We start from the raw sequence: 15,622 nt of genomic DNA, 5'->3' as shown, positions 1-15,622 counted from the left end.
GTTAATTTCGCAGTCGACCACAAGGAAATGCCTCAGATGCTGCTGCAGCTAGGCCTTTTTTTTTTTTTGCACAAATTTTTACTTATTTTTTTTACACGCGGCCTCATTCTACCAAATCCATAGCGACTAAGTGTAAAACATTTGGTTGGTGTGGACAGCGCAATTGGGACAAAATCTACGAGCAAATCAAGACGCATAAATCTTTCTCTTTTGTAATGCGCGTCAGCGGTAGCTTTTTCTTTTTTTAATTTGTCAAGGTGAGTACTTCTGATGCCAACGCGTTACGTTTAACCCACCAGAAGGAGAATAATCATGAAATGGGGCGCTTTTTCAAGTTGCAAGGTGCTTCCGAAGGACAAGGTGTTACCTAGCAAACCTGAGAATTGAAGTCAGACAGACAGACTTACCGGATGCACGGACTCACCATTTTTCGGGAATAGTCCTAGACTAATCTTTCTTGTAATGCCCATATATCCCATCTTGAGGAGCGCGTTAATCGAACTCCCAACGTATTGCGGTGCATGCAAGGACTAAATGGGGCAGCACATCAGACTCACTACTTAAACTCCATGTTGCTCTCGCTCGCCAAACAATCGTCTACTCATTGCCTGCAATGCATGGCTTATCTTAGCCTGACCAAATTCTATCTAACCAGATTGCTCGAAGCCCCAGAAAATGTCTTAGATTGCCTTGCTCAACATTGAGCAGCCTTGTCATAGCTGAAGCCAGGGAACCAGCTGTTCAAGCCTACGTGTTCAGGAAACTCTTCGATATTTTAAGTTAACAATACAACACGATTCACATCCATTGGAGACTGTTCTCCTTCAAAGATCTGGAGGAATATGCGACATTGCGTTCTCATCACCCGTGTATCACTTCCTAGCAAAGTCAGTCACCTCTCCCGGTCTTAAATTTTCTGCTTTGGCATTTCACTCTCAAAATTTCAAGAATTTATAAAATAATTAAGAACGGATCCACCAGAAGCTATATGGCTGACGCTCCCGCACATGAGTAAATAGCAAGACAGTTATTAGTTCGTGTTTTTACTGGTGGATCTACAGCAGAGAGTAGCTCCAGGTCTACCTTTTACGTACCAACGCATAACTAAAGTAAAAGTGTTTGACGCACAAGACGCCATCTACCTCGTAATAACTATTTAGAATTCTCCAGTCCACAAGATACACTGCTTATAACAAAGTAAAAATAGCTGGGTCATATATTCTGACTGAAAAGCAGCACTGGAGTCATTGGATCAATATTAATTGTATGTCGATTCCTGCTCGCTACCATATGCGGTCGCAGAGACACTGATCATCGCTTCATATTCCGTCCATAAAGTTCACTTTCAGTGGATTCCGAGTCATACTGGTTTAACTGAAAATGAGGTAGCCGACCACATGCCGGCTGATGCTCACTCCTTGAATGCAATGACCGAAAAGCATTCAATTTGACGCGAAAAGCGTTCCACGTAAGCTGCATGGGACGCTGTCTGAAGATATGTGGTTCAACGAGAATATAAAAACGTCATTGCTGTATCGAGTCGACCCTACTGTACGGTTTTCTGTGAACATAAAATTTGACCGTACATCAGACACCCTTCTGCGCCGTTTACCACTGGACGTTGCCTACACACCCCGATTTTTGCACCGAATAAAAACGAAGACAAGCTCCAACTGCACCTACTATGATACCCCAGAAGGGGCGTATCCAGGGAGGGGAGAACACCGCGCACGTGCCCCCCCCCCCCCCCAAAAAAAAAAAATGTGTCTACCAGCATGCCGCCTGCCTAGCCCCCTCTCCCCCCCTCCCCCTCCCATCCCCCAAAAACATTACTGGCTGCGTCACTGCCCCAGACACATTTATGGAGCAGTGGCTCATCGACTGTTGACAGTATTACCAACAGCGAGTCCATTTTGGAGATAACTTAAGCCACTTCGACAGACGGTAATATTTATTTTCTAAAGTACTTGCTTCATGCTCCTGCCCTGCTAAACAAAGATGTGACTTGACATCCTAACGGAATTTACTGGTAGACCGCAATCTGATTAATATGATTTTAATTGTAGATTTTTATTAACTCTATGTGAATTGACTGTTTCAAGTCTGGACTATTTGAAAAATGACATTCGTGTGTTATGCGCATAGTAGCGTTTTTATTGTACAGTGTACATGAACTACTCTTAACGCGGGTGCAGATAGGTCGCTATTAAATCAGTCAAAAAACTTTCTTCCATCCACAAGTCTGTTCTTTTGTGGAAGCCGAGGTCTCGAAAAAAAGTAAATCTATCCAACTGAGAAGCTTCGAGCCCCCGTTTACATGGCATACAGTGAGAGCGTGGAAATACAAAATGTTTTGTACACGTTGTATAATGATAAGTTCCTAACGCATTCATGACAATAAATTCATCATTCCTTTATACAACTTTAACAATTAAAATCTTCGGAAATCTGGAATTAAATTTATACATGTGTAGCTTTCACACAAAATAAATTCATCAATCCTTCGCAACAAAAAAATACCTTAATTGCACAGTTCCCTGGTGTTTCTAAATTGATTCCGTATTGATGAAGTTCGTTTAACAGCTTTGGAAGCGTGCGACGAAGCATTTGCTTTGTTAACATAAGGCGTGTAAAGGGTATTTTCCAGATATAATCACTGCGTGAATTATAAGACCTTGTGAGTGGTGTCAACTCTGAAAATGTACGTAGAAGTCCGTTTGAATCGCATTTATATTTTCTGGCTAGATTTAGAGGTTACAAGTTACGCACAGTTACGCACAGTTACGAGATTGTATTTTATAAATAGAGGTTTTGTGTGCGCAGTTTTTTTTTTTGTTCTTGGTTTAATTATTGTTTACAATTATTTTTGTAAACTTAATATGTATGTGTACTTGTGGCATGTGCCTGCCGTATTTCTCAACTGTTCATTGGAATAGCCGACTTTCTTCTTCTTTCTGGGGTTTTACGTGCCAAAACCAGTTCTGATTATGAGGCTACGCCGTAGTGGAAGGCTCCGGATTAATTTTGACCACCTGGGATTCTTTAACGTGATAGCCGACTTTAATGTAGCTTACCGTCTTTAATGTAGTTTACCTTCCCATTGGTGTGCACTTATTAAACAACAAGAGAAAATTAATTAATTGTGAACTTATGCAGTCTGTTTACGTCCTGCTATTTTCTTTATTCTACAATCACCTCATTGTCGTTTTTCTTTGTGTCCCTCCTCTCTGTTCCTCATGTCATTTTTATCATCTTCAGGGCCGCGGGACGCTTTTGTTGCCCGCCAAAAAGTGAGACAGTTACGATGCCCGGGGCCTTCTTCTTTCCTGCATACTTACCTAACAAAAAACTATGAACTACTAGTTGCAGCACTGATTAATTTTGAAATAAGTATTCCATGGTGCTTAAAGCAACGCCTGCACCCGCTAACTGTCGCTACACGTTTTCGATGTTCAATTTCTCGAGGTCGCTCTTGCACACATACAATGCAATCACGAGAGCATTCGGACAATTACAAAACCTACATTTTATTTATATTCTACTCAGCCGTGCCTAAGAAGGCAGCGAAGGACCAAAAGCCCGTCTTTGAAAAAGGTCTTGAGCCTACTGAGCTGATCGAAGGAAAGCCAGGAAAGCTGGAAGCAAAACTGGCTCCTGGAGACACGCCACTAGATATCCAATGGTAAGTTGTTTGAAAACAAATGTGCTCTGGGTATGTCGTTCGTTAACCACGCTCCTTTCGGGCAGGTGTAACCTCTCTCTCTTTCTCCCTCTATCTATCTATCCATCTATCTATCTATATATATATATATATATATATATATATATATTAGACAGCGAAACATGAGATCAGTCATAATTTGCTGACCAAACCGTAGTATGTTTCTTTCTTTTTTCGTAAAATGCAGAATTCATCACATTGTCTCCATGTTCCTGCGAACCTCTTTCTTTTTTCCATGCATCTGTAAAGCACGCTTCTAGTTCGGCTTGACGATATCGCTGTGTGTCCCTTGCAATTTCGCTACTGACAGGCTCAAGGATGGCAGGCCCATAAGGCCGAGTGACAGGGTGAGGCCTGAAGAGAGGCCCGACGGAACCATCCGTCTTCACATCGATGACGTGAAGCCTGAAGATGCTGGCCGATATTCCGTGGTTGCTAAGAACCCCGACGGGGAGACTGCTTCAGAAGCAGACGTAACAAGTAAGTGCAGCGATTCCTCTCGCGCAAGTGTGCTTACCGAATGAGACTGAAGTTTCTTTTCCCTTTGGTTTTCTTTAACGCGCTATTATTATGCCTACGTACTACCGCACTAATATGTATTTACCTGAAACGCTGTCGTCTCATTTCTTCGAGTAGCAAAGCCAGAAAAGCCCGGCGCCAAGCAGCAGAAGCCTGCCTTTGAAAAAGAGCTCGAACCCACAACTTTGACTGAGGGAAAACCTGCCAGGCTAGAGGCAAAGCTTGCTCCGGGCAGCAATCCTACAAGTGTTAAGTGGTAAGTAACGTTTTACCGATTTATTCACACTGGCGATGTTAAAAATGTTGACGATGCTTATGAGCGGCCCCTCTACAACATGCGAATAATGCAGCCATAATGGCAAGAATATCTGGACCCGTATATTTTCAAAAGCTCCTACAGTAGAAATGTTCGTAAGAGCAAATTTCAGCCAATCCTGATGCTGGACATATTCGCCAAGATGCCCAGCCAATGGAAAAAAGAACTTATGAACAAGAAGCTTTGAGAATACGACCCCAGGTGATTAAAACACACTTCATACGATAGCTAGTTATAGAGAATATTTCACAACCGTATTCGATGGGAAACAGCAAAGTATAGAAAAAGAAAACAGTGAGGCATGAGTGGCAATGATCAATTTAAAAAAATAAGAATAGGCATATATACTGTATAGTGAATTCTCTAGAAACGGGGCTAGGCCTATACACTAACAAGAAAAAACACTAATAAATTTAAGCGCAAGGTACTAAACGATAGTACTAAAATTAGCATTGGTTAGTATCGCAAGTGATTTTGCTACTACTACTTCAAAACATAGATGGCATTGTCACCTCCGGAAAGAATTAACTGAAATTGCCATGTGACTACCGTCGAGAAGAAGTAGGCGTTTTTTTTTTTATAATGAGCCACATAAAATACCTGCTTTACACGGCCAAGCTTCCAAAATAATTTTTACCCAAAAGTTTTTCAATCACTCACCTTCGCTACTGTGAAGGGTGTTACAGCGATGGTCATTGAGCACGCCGTTGGATGGCTGACTCTTCCTCACAACGCAGTCGAAGTTATGGAGCGTACAGCCATGCAGTCTTTGTTTAGCGAATTGCAGCACAATGTCCAAATTGCTGCGTGCGCTCTGCGGTTGGTGCTACCGAATGCAAACGCCTCATTTTTGAACTGCAGAAGTAGTCTATTTAAGAGCGCGCATTTTCGATCGCCGCTGCAGGTTCAAAGACGGCAGGCCCATCCGCCCAAGCAGCCGGGTGAAGCCAGAGGAGAAACCTGACGGCACGTTGGCCCTTGTGATAGATGATGTGCGACCGGAAGACGCCGGAAATTATTCTGTGGTCGCTGAAAACGACGCGGGAAAAGCGGAATCGGAGGCTGATGTCAAAAGTGAGTATGATTTTAGGTTTCCTTGTTTTTTCTTGTTTTCTTTTTTTTTTTCGCTGATGGCAGCGCCCTTAACTACAAGAAACTTTTGCATTGGTGCGCCGTGATTGCATCAAAATCATGGATACTCTCTCTTCTGTAATGTTGGGTGTGTCACCTTATAACTGACGGCAACCCAATACACGGTGTCTATATGAAAAGCGTTGGGAATCATTGAGATTCCCGTACACCTTCCTTGCCACTCATCTTTCGCAGGTAGTGAACTGAAATATACCAAAAGGTAAATCCGCGAGTCAATCCGCAAATCCGTGATACAAAAGCACAAGCATGTTGTACAAGTGTAATCTTTGACAAGTGACTAAACGCAAAATCTGATAAAGCACGATGGTTCAACAGGTTGAATTATTTCTGTAACACTTTACACTCTTCACGCTTAACAGTCATCGACGTTCCGTACACATTTTGTAATATGTATACGCGCATTTAAGACACAACGGTGTACCTTGTTTTTAGCTGCTGAGCCAGAAAAATACCGCAAGCAACGAAAACCAGCTTTCGAAAAAGAGCTTGCGCCGGTGACACTCACGGAAGGAAAGCCTGCTAGGCTTGAAGCCAAACTGGAGCCTGACAGCAATCCAACAAGCATAAAATGGTAAGTGTACAACTTTGGAGCATCCTATCATTGCAATCACACCCAGATGTGTGAACCAGCACGTGAATTACTTTCTGCATCAGATAGCCTTGATACAACCATGTAGATTACGTCAAAGAACGCATACGGCGCATGTTAACTTCATCGCTAACTTCCATCATCTATAGCAGACGCTGTTGCTGGTTCAGTTTACCCGATGGAGTGATTGCTAACGCACGAAGCTGATGTCATGTTCATTTATGGCGTGTTCGGTGTGCAATAAATTTCGCGACCAAAACGACTCCATGTATGTCACTTGTATTTCCCAGATGAAATAAAGCGCGAACCGGACATGTATTTGAAATATAGGGCAATTCAATTCACGCCTGATCATGCATACCTTGGGACTCTACGAAGCTTGCACTATTTATTTACGTGCGCAGCGTGAACAAACAACACAGACGAAGGAAAAAAGAAAGGAAAATAATTAAGTGCTTGTTCTCCTTCCCTCGCCTCGTCTCTTTTTTTCTGTATGCGTTACACACAGCCGCGGATCCGCGCCAACTATTCCGCTCGCAAAGCCTGAAATATTCCTTCCTGAACGTATTTGCGCCAAGGTTGAATTTTAGCATACTACGCTTAATTCTTTTTTATTTACGTATTTACGCCAGGTTGCCTGCCACTGCCGTCTGTAAATCGCTATGCCTCGTTTCGTTAAAGAGTACAGCCCCCGACACAGTTGCGCGAAACGCAAGAGCGGAGTGAAGCAGCGCGGCATTTTCGCCATCTAGTGGAAGCCACTGGGTGGAGTCGAATTTCTCCCCAGAAAGCGACGCCTAATTATAGAAGGCCATCGCTAACCGCCCTTCCCACTTTGCAGGGAAAACAGCCGCTCTTGTGAACGATAGGTCATGCGAGGCAGTAAGCCGCGCCTCCGCTTTGAATCTCGGCAATGCTGAGGCTCCCTTGGTGTAGGGTGAGATTGCTGATTAAAAGGAGCAGTGAAAGCAGCGCACGGAAGCGAATACCAGGTCATCTGGCAGCGCACGCTGAAAGCAGAATCGAGCCGAACCTGCGGCTTACTGTAGATGGCGTAAACGCGCTTCTAAGCTTACCGCTTCCGCGCTCGAGACAAGTGTTATGGGGGTTACATGTTTTCTGAAAGAAAGAAAGCCGTAGAACAGAAATTGGCGGACAGCAGAGGGCACTCAAGAGCACCTTCCCGACCAGCTGCGATATAATTGTGTCAATATATCCCACAGATTATAAGGAGTGAAAAATGGGCAGATTAACACTGCGACGAAGGCGAGGACGAAGACGAGTGACACAATGCAAACGCTAAACTATCATTCCCATGTAGTTATTCCAGAAAGGATTTCATATATGTATAAATTTCGCATTGCATATCCATCAGAAAGATAACAAAGCGAAGATAATGACAACAGAAGACAGTTAGATCAGTTATCTCACAGAAAAGGAAAGAACCTGCAGAAATTTAACGAGACCGTTGTTGCACGCAACTACAAACTAATCGCATCACCTGTCACCTAATTGCAGCGCATGTACAGTAATATGTATACATTAAACCCTTTTTTGGAATAAATTTCTAGTTGATAGTCAGCACTATAGTGTCGCTCACCTTTGTCCTTTTCTTCGCCACGCTGTGTTTTACCATGAACCCAGCGTATGATTTGCAAAACATCTCTCGCGACATGTAACACCACAGCTAGCCTATTTTGGCAAAGAAATAATAAACAATGGTTTTTGATGAAGTCGTTTTGAGAGATTTGTTAACTTCTTTCTTACGCACAAAAAATGTTAATTTTGAGTGGCCCTTACCGCATAGATATACTTATGCCAGAACGCAAGAAAAGATTAGGCATATTCCTCCTTCTGTTCTTTGTTTTTATTTCTACCATCACGACTTGACTACCGTGCGGCTCACACAACTACTTAAGCTCGGTAACACCGCACCTCAGCCCTCGCGCCAGTCCAGTTTGCGTCGATATTACCGTTCTCCTGACAGTAGCTATCCCTGTGCCTTTGTTGGTATAGCTAGACCATAGCTATCCTAGCTTCTTAAACAGTGTGAGCGCTTAGTTGTATTTTTCCTCATTCTGATGTGGAAAACATTGTCGCGGAGCTGTGACTATGCAAAGCAATACCATAAACATCCGCTTATATGCATGTTATTGCATCGTAATTTTTTTTTCAGGCTGAAAGACGGCCGTACGCTTCGACCGAGCGACCGGATCAAAATGGAGGAGAAACCTGATGGCACGCTGGCACTGCTGATAGATGATGTGCAGCCTGAAGACGCCGGAAATTACGCCGTTGTCGCAGCCAACGAGGCGGGTGAAGCAGAATCGGAGGCAGACATAAAAAGTGAGCGTCTACGCGCGTTCCAAGAGATCAGTATTGGTCCTCAACTTTGCGATTCCATTCTACCTCGCTCATGCAGCCCAGCCCGACAAGTATCGCAAGCAGCGAAAGCCTGCATTCGAAAAGGAGCTGCAGCCGACGACCCTGGCCGAAGGCAAACCAGCGAGGCTAGAGGCCAAGCTTGAACCGGACAGCAACCCTACAAGCGTAAAGTGGTGAGTTTTACTTTGATACAGCGATATCATGCAAGTATACAATGTCTGGTCATTTGGCGTTAATAAAACTTGTTGTTGGGCTAGATGGTACATGCTTCACACAACGAAAAAGATGCAACACGGCAAGGAAAAGACGCCCTTTCCTTCCGCCTTTTTTTTTTTCCTTGGTGAGTTGCGTCTTTTTCGTTGTATGAATCATTTGGCTTTGTCGGCTAAACACTTAAACACTCGATCGAAAGAGAATACGTCGTTATTATGCGCAAGGTACCATCAGAGTCACCGGGAAAGTGCTGCAAGTTGACTGAGTGTTATGATAAGAGTGAAATGGCGTGAGCTGGTGTTATTTCAGCACGAAGAAAGGCACAAAGCAGCCTATCTAAATATGCCGATGGGAGTTCACGGTTTCATGTACCACTTTAGGTGTGGGTGGCGCAATTCATGCCGGGCGCCACACGTCTCGACGGTAGCTCCCGTGCTGGCAGCCTCATTATCGCCATGACAACTAACACCGGTCAAGCAACTAAGGATATGGGGCCCAATTCACGAATAGTTTCGTTCGTACGAGCTATTTGCCATAGTCCGGCCACCTTCGCTAATATTATACCGCAGCTAACAATCGAGTGGCACTGCTTTTGCGAACAGTTCTAGCGTATTAACGTTTTTATGTGCGCATACGGGCCGTGTTTGAAAACTGTAAATACAGTAATTATAAAGAACAGGAGGCCGAACTGGCGAATCTCTTTGTCCGTAACTGCTCGTTTCATTGGCAGGTCGTCTTGGCTACTAATACGTGAACCATCGCGATTGGCTGGAATCTGCTCTTATGGACAGTTATAGCGTAAAAAAAATGTGGATTAAGGGGGGGGGGGGGGGGGGAGGGGGAGGGAGTGCATGAAGGGGCTATTAACTGGTCAACCACAACAGCGGTCACTTCCAGGAGCGCAACGTGCATGAATTCGAGAAATGCGAAGGCTATCGCAAATCCTAAGCTAACCCTCATTCATATTTAATTCTACATGTTCATTAATAAAATACCTTATTCCTCTGCGTATTCATTGGTTTCGTTTTTTGTTGGCTTCATTGTCTGTTGCGTTGAATCCAAAGTATTTTGAGGGTCCTAGAGCATATAGTCACAGCAACTCTGGCTCGTATATCAAAACACCCCTTATATTAAGTACGAAGTCATGGGTTCGACCCCCGCTCACACCGACTGCACCTCAATACTATTGTAACTGTTGTACTGCCCTTATTTTCTTCTTGGACATGACAACAAATCTTTTTTACAGGCTGAAAGATGGCCGGCCTATTCGCCCGAGCGACCGTATCAGAACCGAGGAGAAGCCTGATGGCACACTGGCCCTTGTTATAGACGAGGTCAAGCCAGAAGACGCAGGTCACTATACCGTGGTAGCTGCCAACGATGCTGGAGAAGCTGCTTCGGATTCCGACGTGAAAAGTACGCTGTCTTTATATCACGTATAGCCGTTATAACCTTCTTTCGGAAGAAGCGTGGCATACATTCTTCGTTGGCCCAAACAAAAGGAAGCGTTGACTATAATGAGTCAAAATGAACACTCCTCCGCAATTTCCAGCCATGATGACGCAGCTACCAAGAGAGAAGCAGATAGAATAAAGTGCAGGGAGGTTGTGCAGAATAATTGCCATACATTGCCGAAAGATGAAGGTGAGAAAATGTGCTGCGTAGGTCGCTGTATTAAGTTAATCTAAATCCCCCGGTCTAGACGCACAATTAATATTCGCTAGCTGAACACACCGCAACGATGGGGGTTACACCATAGTAAATGACTTCAAGCCCTGTCTTAGATAAAAATCAGGGACGTACATGAAAAAAGGGCCGCTGGCCAGCCAGTCTTATGCCCAGATGGAAAAGGCAGGTTGTGGATCATTAACATTGCATGGAGTAGCGGCAAGTCACCTTCCCTGCGCTGTATTTGTCAGTGAACAATATTTTTTAAGGCAGTCAATTACTAACTCAAAAGGGTAATAAAAGCTTGTCGCGCATATTCTTAGTTTCTTCTCGCGCTGCCATCTCTCCATTGCGATTTGTATAGATACTATTATCATAGATTTGTGCTGCTCTGTGTAGAAAAAAAGGCCACATTCGGGTATACTAAGGGAAAGCTTAGAGAATATAAAGATCTGAGTATACAAATTTCTTTCTGTGCTTTCTTATCTATCGTTACTATCCAAACGCAAGTTTTCTCGAAAAGCCACAGTGCATTTCCGTATAGAGATGCCGACGAGGCCCCGACAAATTTTTAAGCACCATCCCTCCTTCTCACTGTGCGTATGACCCTCGGCTCCTGTTCACTACCAGTTTTAATTAGAATGTTTCAGACGCTTTGATGTATATGAACGGGCATTCTTTTTTTTTTCTTTCTTTTTCAGCAGGTGGTGAGGGCTTCAGTTTTTTCGTGGCGTCGTTAACTACGTATCTTTTTTAAAGATACTCATTAAACGCTGGCGCTCTTACTTCTTTGCAGCCAAACCTGAAGCACGTGTTCCCGGCGAAAAGCCTGAATTTGTTATTGAGCTCAAGAACGCTGATCTTCTGGAAGGACAACCAATGCATCTTGTGGGTAAAGTCAAGAGCGACAGTCCTTTCACTACGGAATGGTGCGTATGTCTTGTTCCTCTAGTTGGTGATTGGTTTACTTCCGCGAACCAAGCAATTATTTATTTTAAAAAAAATCTTTGCACGGGCGAGATATTTTAAATCTACTTGCGATATTTAGCGTAGTAGAGAGCGGTGATAAGCGAATGGACATCACAAGATCTGCAATGGCTCGTAATGCACACTCCCAAGTCAAAGGCGCACAATGCTTAGCTATAAAAAGAAAGAAAAAAGAGAGAAGGGTACCTAATGACTGGTTGCCATAAATCTTCCCGATTGACTACCTCGCCGTGGGAAAGAAAGTAAATGGAATAAGTTGGGGAAAACGATGCAAAGGTTATGCCATCATTATTAGACCAACAGGCCCTCTGAAATAACGTCGCTACAGGGAGCCCGCTTGTATAATAGTATAATAAGTTTAACAAAATTGTGGAACTTTCTAAATGTCTCGGAGAAAGGTCGACACGCACCACATGGAATCTGCAACAGCAATTTTGCTATGGTTGTTTATTAGATGAGATCCAGGAAGATGTGCCGCCGAAGGAGGCCGGCTATCCTAAACGTCAAAAATAAACTCCAGCGACAAAGAAGTGTGAAGGAAAACCAAAGAAAAGAAGAATGCCCACAAGAAAAATGTAGGAGAAGTAAAACTCCCTACGTTGACCTCAGTTTTAGATGTCTTTACTATTATTTTTTTACTTATTAGATTGTTTTGATTGCTGTACTTTTAGTCTTCATCGTAGCGAGTTCGTTACAGTTCTTCGCGGTAATTTCTTAGCGCAGTGATCTCTTTTTCCACCTCAAGATGCTAACAGCACAGAGCCGGGGACAAAGAGATATACACAAAATTGAACAAACACATCTCTCTCGCTGTGTCCTGTTAAGTCAATTTCGCATGCCACGTACGCTGCATCGTCAAATTCAGAATATTCAAGACCTGCTTCATGACGCGATATGAGAAACTGTGTTAGACCACTTGAAAATTTATTAAAAGTATTACTATTTCTGCCAGATGGGCTTATGTCACTAGAAAAGCTCGAATACAATTGTGATAATTAAGCGCGTTGTATGTGCGTTCCAGGTTCAAAGATGGTCAAAAATTGGAGCCTTCTTCAAGGGTGGCGTTGACTCAAGAACCGGACGGAACAGTGCTTTTGTCCATCGAGCATGCAACACCAGCCGACGCAGGCAAATATGTCTGCGTCGCCAAAAACCCAGAAGGCAAGGCTGAAAGTGCGAGCGCCGTGAAGGTGACTGGTAAGAACTGCCGACATGCTTTTCCTGCATGCAATGTAGCTTATTTGTGTGCAGTTTGCTGTACAGGAAATCTTGGGGGTTTTCTTTCGTCTTTTTATTTTGAGAAATTAATTAAGTTAAAATTTTTATATTTATTCTTTTCTGTAAAACATTATAAGATGTCTTGTCGTTTGCGACATCAAATAAATTCCTGTTCTTCCGTGCTTGTCTTCGTTCTAGAGCTTCCGAAGTACGAGCCGGAAATCGTAGACGAGCTGAAGCCAGCAGTTTTCACCGAAGGTGAACCTGGAAAATTGGAAGCCAAGGTGTCCGGAGAACCCATGCCAGACGTCAAATGGTGACTGTTTACATTCCAGGATACAACTTCTAACTTCAGTCCTGTTTATATAAATAGACTGATGTAACAACCTTGGTCCAGGAAAACGGGCTTTTGTCCACTACAGACAGTAGAGCAGTGTATATGATTGCAGAGCTTGTTGCGCGAGATTATCTATGCATCTTCCGCTGCGTTCTCACAGCTAAAAAGGCCGCGGGAGGTATTGTCCCCTTGTTTACCATAGCAACTTAGCACACGGAACAGGCTTACAAGCAAACTCTTAATCGTTGTTTCTTCCAGAGGCACATTGCTAAACCCGAACTGTTAAAAGCATTTTTTTTCAGGGCAAACGAAAGTGACAACGCAGTGTCGCTGTATTTTCCTGACTGAATTATAGGTTCCACGCCTTTTCAGGTGGAGGCCACTGTCTACTAAGCTAGGTATTTTACTAAAGCGACCATGAAAGCGACTTTAAAAGAATATGAAAACTAGATGGTTAATACAGCCTCAGTGTTATGATTATACATGGCATTCCTCCAAGCTTTAGCAGTGGAAGCTAAAGCTTGTGTTTTACAATTGTGCCGTCCCTTACATACAGGATTAAGGACGGCAAGGACTTACCTGAAGATAACCGCATTCGTTCGACCACATCGCCCGGGGGAGACGTAGCCCTTACGATTGATCCTGTGAAGCCTGAAGATGCCGGAAAGTACGACCTTGTTGCAGCTAATGACCAAGGCGAATGCAGAACCTCCGCCCCGGTGACTGTGAACCGTAAGATTCGCCTCTGATTCCACAAAGACATCCATTTTAGTTTGCATTAATTTTGTCTTTTATATTTTTCCCCTTTCCTGGGCCTCATTGATCGGGCAAATTTGTCTTCATTTACGCTTCTAGACCCGCCAAAATTCGTGAAGCCACTGGAGCCCGTCGAAGTCGTGGAAGGCTACCCGGCCAGACTAGAAACTACCCTCGCTGGTCAGCCTACTCCTGACACAGAATGGTGAGTTCTTTACTTAAGAACAACGCTTTAATTCACTCCCTCCATTTCACCCCTTATTTAATTCAGTTGAATATATAATTAGTTCGTTACGCTTTTATGCAATACTATGGAATTCTATTTTGTTTAGTCACACATTTGAGGACCACACAAAATCGCGAACTACTGCACCAATAATTATATTTCATTATCTGCATATATTTTGACTTCTTTACACCCTTCAGTAATCATTTGAAGATACGAAGGTGGGCTTTGCCATCAAAAGGGCTCTTGTCTTGTAGATTAAGAGTTGTCATCCTTATACGACGTCACTCTTCGCGATGCCAGTATGCCAGACTCTTACCTTCTGTCGGCTTTCTTTTTTTTTTTTTGCGCATGGTTTTCTTAGTTAATGAGCTTATATCGCCACTCTTGAGCAAGCATATGTGTATGTACATGTAATACAGCACCAGTACCTCCAAAACAAAATGAGAAAGAAAACAATGCCCATTGTAGCTGGAGAATGCAAACGCTCGTATTTTTGGCCATTTTGATTATAACTTAAGTTCCTTGGACGCAGTTTCTAGTTTTCAGTATAATTTAGTAGGTCATGTGTTCTGTTTACTGTTGCTGGTTCGAATAATTCGTATTCTGACATATATTAGCTGGTAGCTAATACGCGTTTTTTTTTTCTTCCATTCTCGCGCTCAGTACCGCTTTTCTCCTATGTGCATATAAGAATCCGTGAGGAATAGGCCACAAGTTACTGAAGCTGAGGGAGGAAACTCAAAATACCATGAGGCTTGTTGTTGTTGTTGTTGTTGTTGTTGTTGTTGTTGTTGTTGTTGTTGTTGTTGTTGTTGTTGTTGTTGTTGTTGTTGTTGTTGTTGTTGTTGTTGTTGTTGTTGTTGTTGTTGTTGTTGTTGTTGTTGTTGTTGTTGTTGTTGTTGTTGTTGTTGTTGTTGTTGTTGTTGTTGTTGTTGTTGTTGTTGTTGTTTCCCAATGTGATGATGCCATGACGGCACCAAAGGCCGAGGTTCCAGTGCTGGTGCCCGCAATGGCATTACTTACGTGCTTGTGCCTTGTATTACAGTAAGTACAGTGGTTTTCTTTTTCGTTTTGTTACGTGTTATTTTCACCTTGTTTTCTCCTCTCTTTTTTTCCGGAGCAGTGTTAGGGACTCTTGGATATATCAGGTCCTAGAGAGGGTGACTTTCCATGTTTCTTTGATAAATAATAAATAAATAATAATTACTGACTTATTATCTGCTTCGGGTATTTCGTCACGTGCAGGCAAAAAAAAAAAATAACGTCCGCACACATTTCCCACTCGCAGGCAGAAGGACGGAAAGCCTTTGATTCCGGATGGGCAGAAAATAAAGGAAACTAAAACACCAGCCGGCGACGTAGCCCTCGATATCCCCAAAGCAACACCGGAGGATGCTGGCGTTTACACCTGCAAAGCTAAGAACCCCCTGGGAGAAAAAGAAACCAAAGCTCCGCTCACAGTTGCAGGTAAATTCACTTGCGAGTACAATGTTTTTATTTCTCATATAATCTTAATATCTAGATATTCGGCC

General features: G+C 43.2%; 1 protein-coding gene across 1 annotated transcript in view; it reads left to right on the top strand.

The window, feature by feature from the left end:
* Nucleotides 1-15,622, top strand: part of LOC119464051 (obscurin-like) — a 201,139-nt gene that overhangs the window by 135,850 nt on the left and 49,667 nt on the right. Inside the window, 14 exon segments of the mRNA XM_037724875.2 lie at nucleotides 3,547-3,682; nucleotides 4,032-4,201; nucleotides 4,358-4,496; nucleotides 5,461-5,630; nucleotides 6,141-6,279; nucleotides 8,474-8,643; nucleotides 8,720-8,855; nucleotides 10,142-10,311; nucleotides 11,360-11,492; nucleotides 12,572-12,747; nucleotides 12,967-13,084; nucleotides 13,662-13,837; nucleotides 13,961-14,066; nucleotides 15,379-15,557. Of these exon segments, the coding sequence (XP_037580803.1) occupies nucleotides 3,547-3,682; nucleotides 4,032-4,201; nucleotides 4,358-4,496; nucleotides 5,461-5,630; nucleotides 6,141-6,279; nucleotides 8,474-8,643; nucleotides 8,720-8,855; nucleotides 10,142-10,311; nucleotides 11,360-11,492; nucleotides 12,572-12,747; nucleotides 12,967-13,084; nucleotides 13,662-13,837; nucleotides 13,961-14,066; nucleotides 15,379-15,557 (2,118 nt within the window).

The sequence above is a fragment of the Dermacentor silvarum genome, chromosome 1, assembly GCF_013339745.2.
Source record: "Dermacentor silvarum isolate Dsil-2018 chromosome 1, BIME_Dsil_1.4, whole genome shotgun sequence".
Taxonomy (NCBI): Eukaryota; Metazoa; Arthropoda; class Arachnida; order Ixodida; family Ixodidae; genus Dermacentor; species Dermacentor silvarum.
The sequence above is the reverse complement of the archived record's forward strand: the minus strand, read 5'-3'. Positions and strand labels throughout refer to the sequence as shown.